The sequence below is a fragment of the Nyctereutes procyonoides genome, unplaced genomic scaffold, assembly GCF_905146905.1.
Source record: "Nyctereutes procyonoides isolate TBG_1078 unplaced genomic scaffold, NYPRO_anot_genome, whole genome shotgun sequence".
NCBI classification, from domain to species: Eukaryota; Metazoa; Chordata; class Mammalia; order Carnivora; family Canidae; genus Nyctereutes; species Nyctereutes procyonoides.
The window spans coordinates 58,169,382-58,181,886 of NW_026575043.1; the positions used below are offsets into that span (position 1 = coordinate 58,169,382).

Sequence of the window (12,505 nt, forward strand, 5' to 3'; positions counted from 1 at the left end):
CCGGCGGGCGACGGACACGAAGGGGGCCAGATCCTGGGGCTCCCGCTGGCTACGGTGGGGAAGCAGGGGGAGAAGCCAGAGGATGCGAAGTGGGCCTCGCGAGCCCTCCGTCCCGTCAGGAGTGTAGGTGCTGTGCGGGGACCTGCGGAGGCGGATCGGGCCCGCGCGGTCGGCCGGCGGGGTCACAGGGCCAGCGGCAGGAGCCAGCCGCAGGCGCAGGCGCGCTCGGCGGAGGGGCAGGCAGGCCCGCGAGTCGGCGGTGTCCGGGTCGCCGGCGCCCAGCAGGGGCTGCCGCTTCGGGCTGACAGGACGACGGCTGCGCACCACTCTGTAAGTCCACGAAAAAATTCACAGACTCGAATACCCTGACCGGGTGAACGTTATGGCACAAACTCTGTAAGATTCATTTTCGAAAGCCCTAAAGAGCTGAGGCAGCGGCCGTTTTCCGGCGGGAGCCCCCGCCGGCTGCCTGCCCCCGGGTTCCGGCCGGTTGGCCCCGCCGGCGCCGGCCGCAGCTCCGGGCGGCCATTGGTCGGGCGGCGGGGGTGGGGGCGGGCGCACGCGGGGGGCGGAACCGGAACCGGCTGTAGCCGGGGGGCGGGGCCTCGCGCGCGCTGTGGCGGCCGCGGCTGGAGCGGGGCCGCGGTGGCAGGACCGGGGGCGGCCGCTGCAGCCCGGAGCCCCATGGTGCGCGGCGGCGGCCGGGCCTCAGGAGGACCCCGAGGCCCCGGCCGCCCCGGCTGACCGCGCGGACCCGAGCGGCCCGGAGCCGCCGCCGCCGCCGCCGCCGCCGCCGCCCGTCGGGCCCCGCCGGGGCGCGGGCTGGCCCGCCATGGGGTCCCTGTTCCGGAGCGAGGCCATGTGCCTGGCGCAGCTGTTTCTGCAGTCCGGCACGGCCTACGAGTGCCTCAGCGCCCTGGGCGAGAAGGGCCTGGTCCAGTTCAGAGACGTGAGTGTCGCCCGGGAGACGCGGGCCGCACCTGCCCGCCCGGCGCCGCATCCCGCCTTCCCCCCGGGCCTCCCTTCCGCGGGCTCCCGGGCAGGGGCGCGCCGCCACCGCCCCCGTTTCGCAAGCGGGAAAGCTGGGGACCGGCTTATCGGCCGGAACTTCCGCAGAGCGGGCCCGAGCCCCGCGGCGTCTGGTCCGCGGCGTCTTTGGCCAGATTAGTTAGAAACGCCCCGTGTAGTCTTCGCCAACTTCGGGGAGTGCCGTCGGATGCCCGGGACGCCGACTCCGTGCCGGGCGCTGGGCTGGCTGCGGGAGGACGAATCTGATGAGGCCTTCTGGAGACCTTTTGGAACTTATGGGGGTGGCGGGGACAAACATCCGCAAGTAAATACATGAACATAATGTGTTCGCCGTGAGGGTGATAAGAAAGGAGGATGCTATGATGGTGACTCGGGTCGGAGGAGGTGACGTGTGAGCCGGGATGAGGCCTGAATGGGAAAGAGCTGGCCCCGGAAGATCTGGGGGACAAGGTCTGGGACGGAGGGAACCGGAGGAGCCCCCAACCCGAATCGAGAAGGAGCTTGGAGTGAGCGCCTTGAGGGGAAGGGGCTTTCGTCGGCTTTGTTCACTGATGTATGATGTGCGTCCCGTCGCCTACTAGGGGACTGTCTTACTAGCAAGGAATGATAAACACCTGCTTATATATCTGTTTACTTGCTTATTATCTGTTCACACCACGGACTGTCAACCCCCAGGGCTCGGGCCCTCTCACTCCTGATTCCCCAGGACTTAGGACGGTCCCTGCCGTTTGTGGGGATTAGTAGGCATTTGTTGAGTGAAGGAATGAGCCTTTATTGACTACTTGCTCTCCAGGTAGTGTTTTTAGTGCTGGTGACTCAGTGTTAACGAAGGTGGACAGGGTCCTTATGTTCTTGCTGTGTGCAGCCTTGGAGGAGACAGAAAAACACACTCTGTGGCCCGGAATCCTGAAGTGCTCTGAAGGGAAAGAACAAACTGTGAAAGGGGAGTGTTCAGCAGATTGAACTGAAAGTCACTTCAGGGGAATGTTTTATTTCCTGGGCCCCAGCTTTCATTTCCTGGCTGTTTCCCTTCATCGCTTTGAGGGGTCCCTTAATTTTGAAAGGAGACACCCCTCCCCATGATCTGATATCAGTGTTCCTTGGGTGGACTCCAAAGGGATTGCAAAGTCAGGGAGAAACTCCTGAGTGACAGCTGAGGCTGCAGGGAAGGCCCACCCCTCTTCCTGTTTCCTGGAGCCACTTGGGCTTCGTTCGGCTCCTGGTACCCACTTACCTGGTAGGTGCTTTGATCAGCTGTGGGAGCACCCGGGAGATTCAGGAAACAGGAGAGAAACAGACTGCCTTCTTTGTAACTGGCAGATTTGTTCCATCTGGTTTGTACTCCAAGTGAGAGACCTAACGAGCTTAAATCATAGAGGTTTGAACGAAGGCTCTGATCACCACGTATTTGCGTTTCACGGAGGGCTATTACATTAGGTAGTAGGGTATACTTGGGATCCTTCGTAGCTGAAAACCAGTGAAAGAGAAAGAAAATGCAGATAAAGACCTCAGCTGTGTGTTTTTGGGTTCACACTCCAGCAGCATGGGTGCCAGTGCAGAAAGCTCCATAGCATCTGACACTTTTTTCTGCTCTCTTCTGGAGTTCCTTACTGACTTTGCATTCACAAGCTGGGCTTTACTAACATTAGTCTTTTCTAGTTTGCATAGACCGGATGATTTTGTCCCTTTTAGCACTCCTTATGCGGGAAAGCAGGCAGGCCCAGGGTTTCTGTAGTGACATCCAAGGAGAAGACCTGGAGAAGAGGGTTGTTCAGCTGACCTACACGATGGGGCCCAGAGAAGGGCAAGTGCGTCTCACTGTTGTGAGGGTCTACAGTCTAAGGACAATATCACCATTAGCCCTTCAGCGGCTGGAGTGGGAAGGTGACTGATGTGGGGATCAGTAAAACCAGCACCAGGTAGCCTCTGCTGGCTTTTCTAGCTTCAAGATTAGTCTTAAAATGAGTCTACAATAAAACGCACTGTGGTTCCCTCTATTTTCTGGGATGTATTCAAGATCCCCAGTGGATGCCTGAAATGACAGATAGTACTGAACACTAGACGTATTATGTGTTTTCCTGTACATGCATGCCTGTGGTAGAGTATAATTTACAAGTTAGGCACAGTAAGAGATTAACAGTAGAACAGCTCTAATGATATACTCTAATGAAGATTACGTGAATACCTTTGTGAGGCTATATGTGAGTTGCTTGTCTCTAAGTGTGTTGTATTATCCTGTATTCACCCTTCGGCCTTTGATGATGTGGGATGAAGTGAGGTGCGTGATGTAGGCACTGTGCCATGGTGCTGGGCTGCTGTTGACTTGGTGATGTGCTGGAAGGGGGATTGTCTGCTTCCTAACCTTGGTGGACCGTGGCATGCCTGAAACTGGGGACAGGGGGCACTACTGTGTTTTCATGTCATCAGCCTAGAAGTAGGGTGACGTAGCCTCCCGAAAAAGAAAAACAAAATTTTGTAAAAGAAACCACAGGACAGAAAAAAAGCAGCTAATAGCTGTGAGGCGGTGATGGTGGCCTATGTCACACCCAACGGTGTTTGTATCACTGCCGCAGAAATTGGGCTCCTGCTGCATGGAGAACCACGATGTCCACGTAGTGTTCACCAGTGTTTGATGTTGAAGAACAAACCCTGAAACTGGGCAGTAGTGTCGTGTGTAGACCACTTGTGATGCATCGCTTCCTTCTTATTGTTCTGTGGATCATACCTATGTCATCATGAGCTTGAAAGTGGTTACTTGAGATTAATTTGATCCCAGAAATGAATGTGAATGTGACAAACAGAAGTGAAATTAGAATTTTGGTCTTATTTCTGGTTAATACTTAAAAAAAAAAATCGAAAACCTGAACAAGAACTGAGACCTTGGGGTGGATGCTTCTCAGGCTGGGCAGCTTCATGACAACGTCTTGTCTGATTGTGGTTTCTGAGACAGCCCAGTATCAAGTGATGGGGTGGAGGAAAGATAACCTTCTTGCCTTAAGTGCCTCTCAACATGAGTGATTACTGTAATCTTTTTTTGTTTTAAAATAATATTTGGCTATTATGGGGAATTTGGAAAATGTAACAATAAGATAAACTCCACAATCCTATTACCTAGAAATAAACTTTTTTTTTAAGAATTTATTATTTATTTGACAGAAAGAGTGCACACGTGTGTGCACACAAGCAGGGGTAGCTGTGGAGGGAGAGGGAGAAGCAGCCTCTACTGAGCAAGGAGTCTGATGTGGGGTTTGATCCCAGGACCCTGGGCTCATGACCTGAGCTGAAGGCAGACACTTAACTGACTGAGCCACCCAGGTGCCCCAGAAATAAACACTGTTAACATTTTGGTTAATATCTGACATTATTTTTCTAATAATGTTTTAAAATGTACATGTATGTTTTCATATAATTGAAACCACACTGAAAGTGTCTTTAATTTTTTCCAGGCACAAATCATAACTAATTTCCTCATTTTATTAAATGTTTTTTACAATTTTTTTTTTATTGTTTTAAGCTTTGTATTTGAAGTAGAGAGAGTTGTGTGTGGGAACAGTAAACTCCCTTGTACCCATAATATAGATTCATGGCCCCTCATTCCAACCTTTCACCTCCAGACAGAATCTGTCCCTCCCCTCTTTCAGACAAGATCATTTTGAAGCAAATCCCAGATGTATAATTTCTTTCATAAATATTTCAACAAGTATCTCTAAAATGTAAGGACGCTTAAAAATTGAAACCACAATATCATTATCATACCTAAAATTTTTAATGATAATTTCTTAACCTAATACCTTAGTCACTTTAAAATATGACTTTTAATAAAGGAATAATAATCAGATATATGACTGAACCATAATTTTTATGCAACTTTATTATATTTATTATATGTATTATAAAATTCACCCATTTCATTGATTTTTAGAAAATTCACTGAGTTATGCATCCTCCACCACAGTCCAGTGTTAGAACTTCATATCCCCCTAGTAAGTTCCCTTGTGCTTACAGTTAATCGCCATGCCTGCTCCAGCCCCAGGCCATCACTGCTCTACTTTCTGCCTCTAGATTTGCCTTTTTTTGGGCAGTTCATGGAAATGGAACCACACAATATGTGGCTTTTTGTGTCTTCTTGAAAGACACACTTGCATTGTGTTTCCAAGAGTCCTCCACAGTGTTGAGTGTGTCAGGGGTTTGTTCTTTATTTCTGGGTAGTGCTCTCTGGATGGAGACTATTTGTTCTTAAATCAGTTTTCTATTGTTAGTTTTTCCTGTATCCCTGAGGTGGATGTTCTTCTAAGTTTTGTCTGTATCCAGTTTTTTCCTTAAGTTAATTTTCTTCATGGGATATTTCTGGGACAAATGATATTTTTTTTTGATAACAGTTGCCAAGTTGCTTTTCCAGAAAAGTTTCATCTGTTTTTATTCCCATCCAGTAGCATGTGAGGATGTGCTTTTCCCTAAACCCTTGCCAATAATACTTTATTTTTAAAATTACATTTACATTTAAATTTTGGAAGTTTCACAGCAAACTTTTCATCCTTTTCTCAGCTCAACCAGAATGTAAGTTCCTTCCAAAGAAAATTTGTTGGTGAGGTGAAGAGGTGTGAAGAACTAGAACGAATATTAGGTAAGTTTTATTTTATTTCATTTTGTTTTGTTAGTTTTAGGGGGATAAGTTTATTTTAGTAACATTTTTAGAAACATTAGAAAAAAAAAAGAACTCACTGTTCCTCATCTTTTTTACTGTTCATCTTTAAAGGAAGGATTCACATACATAACGATCAGGTTATGTAGTTGTCAGCTCTGTTTCTCACTCTGGTACTTCCTGCGGCATCTTCTCACATCATTAAACAGATGGACCCAGCATCATTTTTAAATTTATTTATTTATTTATTTATTTATTTATTTATTTATTTATTTATTTATTTATTTATTTATTATTTTTTATTTATGATAGTCACAGAGAGAGAGAGAGAGAGAGGCAGAGACATAGGCAGAGGGAGAAGCAGGCTCCATGCACCGGGAGCCCGACGTGGGATTCGATCCCGGGTCTCCAGGATCGCGCCCTGGGCCAAAGGCAGGCGCCAAACCGCTGCGCCACCCAGGGATCCCCCCAGCATCATTTTTAATAGCTGCTCAGTATTTTGTGAAATTAATGAGCTGTAGTTTATCTAGCCAGTCCCTTGTAGTTTATAACTTAAAAACATTATGTACATATTAACATCTTACTTAAAATTATGAACAAGAACAGGGAAGGTAGGAAATGGCAGATAGATTGATTGGCTTTGTTCTTGAAGGTTTTATTTCAGGTTATTTACCATCAAAACTCAGTAGCTCAAGACTACTTGTTTTATCTGTAAAATTTTTAACATCTTTACCTTTGATAGTCATCGTTTTTAGGTCAAGCCTGGAAGTTATGACTGAAATAGGGGAGGGAAGGGATGATCTCAGACAACTGACTGAAGTACAAAACTTAATAGGATAAATGGAAAAACAACGGGATGAGAGAGCCAAGGAGGGGCCAGAATATGACTTTTGGAATGATTTCTCATAGCTAATATTAGGTAGAGGGAGAAGCAGGCTCCCTGCAGGAAGCCTGATGCGGGACTCAGTCCCAGGACCCTGGGATCACGACCTGAGCCAAAGGCAGATGCTCAAACATTGAGCCACCCAGGTGCTCCCCCAAAGACCCTTTTTAACCATCTATTCCTTTGCATATTGTTTGAAGTCCTAGTTACTTGTGTGGATAATGTGCTATAGAGTAACATCATATTCCTGTCTTTGTAACGTAATGGGTCATTGGACAGGTCGTGTATTAGGAATGAGGTCTTTATTTTTATTTAATTTTATATTTTAAACGATTTATTTATTTATTTATTTATTTATTTATTTATTTATTTATTTATTTATTTGAGACACACAGAGAGAGAGAATGGCAGACATAGGCAGAGGGAGAAGCAGGTTCCATGCAGGGAGCCTGATGTGGGACTTGATCCCAGGATTCCGGGATCATTCCCCTAGCCCAAGGCAGACGCTAAACCACTGAGCCACCTGGTGTCCCTAGAATGAGGTTTTTATTTTTTATTTTTTTATTTTATTTTTTATTTTTATTTTTTTGGAATGAGATTTTTTTTTTATTTTATTAAAAAAAATTTTTTTATTATTTATTTACGATAGTCACAGAGAGAGAGAGAGAGAGAGAGAGAGAGAGAGAGAGAGAGAGGCAGAGACATAGGCAGAGGGAGAAGCAGGCTCCATGCACCGGGAGCCTGACGTGGGATTCGATCCCGGGTCTCCAGGATCGCGCCCTGAGCCAAAGGCAGGCGCCAAACCGCTGCGCCACCCAGGGATCCCTGGAATGAGGTTTTTAAAGGCAGTGACAACACTTTAGACATGTGCAGGACTTTCTGTAGCTTGAATTGTTTCAAAAAGCATACAGACTTAAAAGAAGAATCTCCCAAATAAATGAGGTTTAATTGGTGAAATGATTTGTATCATTTCCAGAAACCTCTTTTATTTTTTTTAAGATTTAATTTATTTATTCATGAGAGACACAGAGAGAGAGAGGGGCAGAGACACAGGCAGAGGGAGAGGCAGGCTCCATGCAGGGAGTGAGATGCGGGACTTGATCTCTGGATCACCACCTGAGCCAAAGGCAGATGCTTAACCACTGAGCCACCCAGGCGTCCCTCCAGAAACCTCTTATAACCCCATGCTTCCTTTGCTATCCTATTGCTAAAGACATCCTCACTTTTCTTCATCATTCTTTATTATTATTATTTTTTAAAGATTTTATTTATTTTTTCATGAGAGACAGAGAGAGAGGCAGAGACATAGGCAGAGGGAAAAGCAGGCTCCATGCAGGAAGCCCGATGTGGGACTCGATCCCAGGACTCCGGGATCACGACCTGAGCCAAAGGCAGACACTCAACAGCTGAGCCATCCAGGTGCCCCTTGTCATTCTTTCTTAATAAAATAACTAGTAACACTTCTCCAAAATGTTATATCTAGTAATGACTTCACCAGTCCTAAGGACAAGGATGCTTCATGGACTGAAAATATAAACTAAAGAAATTCAGTTAATTTGACTTGGCTCATTACCAGTTTTATGGATCTGGTTTTTGATGGGAGATCTGGTTGTTACAAGACAGAACAGCCTGGCTGACTGGGAATGCTCAGGAAAGCCTGGCTTTCTGCCCTGTGTCTCTCAGGATGCCATGTGCTGATAGAGGTTTTGCTCTTCTAGATGGATACTTCTTTCTGCCTAAGGGCATCTGCAGGGAAGGCAAGCTGCTGGTGGAGGTGGTCTACCATTGGGTTATTACTGGACTTCCAAGTGTCTCCTTTTTTAACCTTATGCTTCAGCTATAGGAGCAGAAACAGGTGTGACTCCAAAGTTCTTTAGTGACAGTTTCAGAAATAAAGAAAACTTGGGGAATTTCCAAAAGCATTTATCCGGTTATTGTTTATTTTGCCACTGCATGCCAACCTCTCTAGGTGCAGTTACTTTGCAGAAATCTTAGGAAATGAGGTTGCAAGAGGCTTTTTCTAAGTCCGTTAGAACAAGCAAGACTTTTGTGCGTTAGGATGTTAATTTTTAGGCGACGCAGGAAAGGTTGGGATGGAAAATGTCCTGATGGAAATGTCTTAGAGTGAGTTTTTGTGTCTAATTTGTTTACCTTTTCCTCCCACAGCATATTTGGTGCAGGAAATTAATAGAGCTGACATTCCCCTCCCTGAGGGAGAGACCAGTCCTCCTGCACCACCTCTTAAACAAGTCCTAGAAATGCAGGTAACTTATTTCTGAGGACGCTGTTTAAAGTCATTGATCTTAGATGCTGCTTGTTTACTTTATGTTGTCTAGGGCTTTTCGGGTTTTCCTCTCAAAACCATGGAATGAAAACTGAAGAACAACACTATGGTTAGCCCTCAGTATTAGGTTACCTGGGATGTAAGATGCATGCTCCCTTTCCGGGTGGTGGTGAACTGGGGCTAATGAAAATCAGGTTGAGAAATCTGGTGCTTTGTCATGTAATGTTTCTGAACGTTCTTTCTGGGCTTATCCATGCCTCCTGGTACAAGTAAGAGAGGCTGTAGGCCAATGCTGTTTGCATTCTCCCAAACTCACTGGCCTCCTTTCTCATCCTCAGAATTTAGTGTGAAGGTGATGAGGTGGTCCGGGTGGACAGCAAACACAATTCCTCATCCCCCAGTTTGGCATCTTGGGTGTTGGGGTTACAGCGTTCCCCCTGTGAGAACCCTGGTTGGTGTTCATTAGCACCCCTGGGAATCATCCACTGAGGCTTGGGTCTGATTCTCAGATAGTTCATTGCACTGAGAAAGACTAGAGCTCCTGACACTGAAACAATCTAGACTAGAGCCAGGACCATTCCCTGGCTCACTGCTCTGTGTGTTTATCTGATAGGAAGTCACTTAACATTTGTTGTATGTGTGGACTTGAGAGAGAATTGTGCAATCAGATGAGTAGAACGCAGTCATCTGGTTTGGCCTGTTTGGGTTGATTGTGATAGAATGATGACCCTAGTGGTTACTGAGTGTTTATAGTTTTTTTTTTTTTTAATTTTTATTTATTTATGATAGTTACAGAGAGAGAGAGAGGCAGAGACATAGGCAGAGGGAGAAGCAGGCTCCATGCACCGGAAGCCCGATGTGGGATTCGATCCCGGGTCTCCAGGATCGCGCCCTGGGCCAAAGGCAGGCGCCAAACCGCTGCGCCACCCAGGGATCCCAGTGTTTATAGTTTTTATAAGGTGGAACATAAGTAATGAATGTAATGTGTCAAGGGATTTGTTTGCATACAAGTTTTCATTGAATGCTTTGTTTTACACATCTCTGTTTCTGCTGTTTGAATACTTAAGTATTGTAAAGACAAAGACACTTGCTATGTAATTGCTTATTAAAGAAGACTTGTCCTCAAGGATTCTTCAGCCCAATTAATTGTATAAGTGCAACTGTAAGCAGACTCTTAAGGTAGAGGCCTGGGGTATATATGCTTAGCAAAGATTCCCTACATTATTGTGTTGCAAATAAAAGGAAATGTACACTTGGTAGAGGAAGACTCTTTGATATATGAGAGTGGATAAACAGATGAAGGAAAGCCCAGAACAGTGGTAGGAGTGGAGATTAGGCTCTGGCAGCCTAGGGCACCTCCATTTGTCGGAATGCCTCCCATCGTGCATGCTGTGAGCTTCATAGGAGTTCCCAGAGTCAATAGAAACTGTGAATGATGGACCTGGAAGATCTCTGTATGTTCTTATGTCCCTGTCAGACTGTCAGGTTCTGGCTTGTGAAACCCTCCCGGGACTTTAATGTGTTGTAAAAGAATTTTTAGAACTATACATGAGCCTGCCGTCTTAAGTAACTGGCCGTTTGTTTTAGGAGCAGCTGCAGAAGCTCGAGGTGGAGCTGAGAGAAGTCACCAAGAACAAGGAGAAACTGAGGAAAAACTTGCTTGAGCTGATCGAGTACACTCACATGCTGAGAGTGACAAAAACCTTCCTGAAACGGAACGTGGAGGTACTAACCACACCCTTGGGGAGGTGCATTTCTTTCGAAAAACTCGCTCCCATAAGGTTTCCAGTTTGCTTATTGATGATCAAGGAGAGGTACATTTTGATCTTAGCTTTATTTTTCAGTCGGATTATATAACATTAAACAAAGCACGAGCCTTTTTAGCAAGAACAGTACTCCCTATTTGTAAAATGCTTTAGTTTGTAGTTGAAAAATAGCTTTTTAGGATCATGGGAAAGAAATGCGAAAAGTGGAGTTTGAGCTCCAAAATTTAGGTGTTGTTTCTCCCCCACCCCCATCAAATTGCTAAGAGTAAAGGAATTAACAAAAAACCCTCTAGTTTATCAGAGTAGAAAGCATTTGTGCAATAGCTCTGCCCTCAGCTGAGCCTGGAGGGGAGAAGTCCCTCCTGCTGGAGCCGTTCCTTGGTGGTGTCCTCTGTCTGAGCGCCCTGTGTCCCACTGAGGCGGTAACAAATTCTAACTCTACTTCTGGTAACTGACTTCAAGCAGCTTATAAATAAGGGATGGGGAAGTGATCTTTTTTATTTATCAGAGCTGTGTCCTATGTCTAAGTTATGTTGGGGCTTTGGCACCCAGCTTTGGCACCGAGTTAGGAGGCCCTACAAACTTGTTTGGAAATGTGACTTGGGATATAACATGCCCAACTTGTAATGAGACACACTTGGTTTCATATTTCTTTGTAGTTTGAACCCACTTATGAAGAATTCCCTCCCTTAGAGAATGATTCCTTGTTGGACTACAGCTGTATGCAGAGGCTGGGAGCAAAACTGGGGTAGGTGACAACTGCTAGGGGGCTGAGCATCACATTGTCCTTGTCGTCAGAGGAGGGATGAATGCTACCATTTGAAAGCCTGTGATGGAATGAAAGAAAGTCAATATCTGTTTGAGAAAACACTGTACTCCTGTATTTGCTGAGTGGAGTTATTCAGCTGTATTGACTTTTTAGCTGAATACCATGGGAATTTCTTCTTCTGGTATAATGAGCTGGAAAGAAGGAACACTTATGCCATTCAGTGTTATTCCAATAAGCCTAAAATAATTGGTCAGTGAAGCGCCAAGTCGTGTTTTGTTTAGTAGAAGCACAGGGGCTAAACTGAGTTGGTTAATTTATTAATTGTATTTTAAGGATCTTTTTCTGCTGTTAATCCTTTTTGTTTACTTGAACCAATAGTAACTTATTTCCTCATGTGATTTGTGACTTCTTTTTATTATGAACATCTGTTCCTGTGTTCCTTATCTGTAGGAATCCAATGATATTTAGTTTCGGGATGTATTCCTTCAGAGAGAATCTGTTTTTACATTTGTCAAATACCAGGGAGCATTCTATCAACCTGGAATCATTTTAAATTAATTTCCTCAGCTTGAGTCTTTTGTTTTCCTATTTTGATTTTTTTTTTTTTTTTGCTATGAAAATAATGTGAATTTAAGCCACAAATCTGAGTGAATTTTAACTGGTAGTTATAAATTCTCAAGGCAGCGGAGCCTGGGTGGCTCAGTTGGTTAAGCATCTGTCTTTGGCTCAGGTCATGATCTGAGGGTCCTGGGATCAAGCCCCATGTCATCCTGCTAGTGCTTGCTTTCTCACTCTCTCAAATAAATAAAAAATCTTTAAAAAATAAATTCTCAAGGAAGACTTTTTCTTTTCTATCTAGAACCAAAACTGAAATAAATAAGTTTATTCGAGGGCTCCTTTGTAAGGTGGGTTTTTTTTGTATGCCCATTCCCTAAGGGGGAATTAGTTCTTCAAGCTGCTTGAAGTCTTTGGGGTGAGAAGGTGGGAGTCCCTACTTTAGAGGGGATTAGGAGAGATTCAGTTTCATCTCCTCACCTTATATAGACCTAGTGCCCATCTCCTGTCTCCCATGCTGACCTTGAAATTAAGGGTCTTAAGATACTGGGTCAGTAGAATACATCAAGGCAGCTAT

General features: G+C 45.3%; 1 protein-coding gene across 3 annotated transcripts in view; it reads left to right on the plus strand.

The window, feature by feature from the left end:
* The first annotated feature begins 232 nt into the window (after positions 1-232).
* ATP6V0A2 (ATPase H+ transporting V0 subunit a2) overlaps positions 233-12,505 on the plus strand; it is a 43,752-nt gene continuing 31,479 nt past the window's right edge. The window contains exons 1-5 of one of the 3 annotated variants that reach the window (XM_055322365.1): positions 233-330; positions 5,575-5,653; positions 8,721-8,818; positions 10,426-10,563; positions 11,264-11,352. In XM_055322365.1, the coding sequence (XP_055178340.1) occupies positions 8,813-8,818; positions 10,426-10,563; positions 11,264-11,352 (233 nt within the window). In that variant the 5' untranslated portion in view covers positions 233-330; positions 5,575-5,653; positions 8,721-8,812. Of the gene's footprint in view, positions 331-638; positions 950-1,016; positions 1,536-5,574; positions 5,654-8,720; positions 8,819-10,425; positions 10,564-11,263; positions 11,353-12,505 lie in introns of those variants that run through there. The other 2 variants (XM_055322363.1, XM_055322364.1) reach the window with 2 other exon arrangements.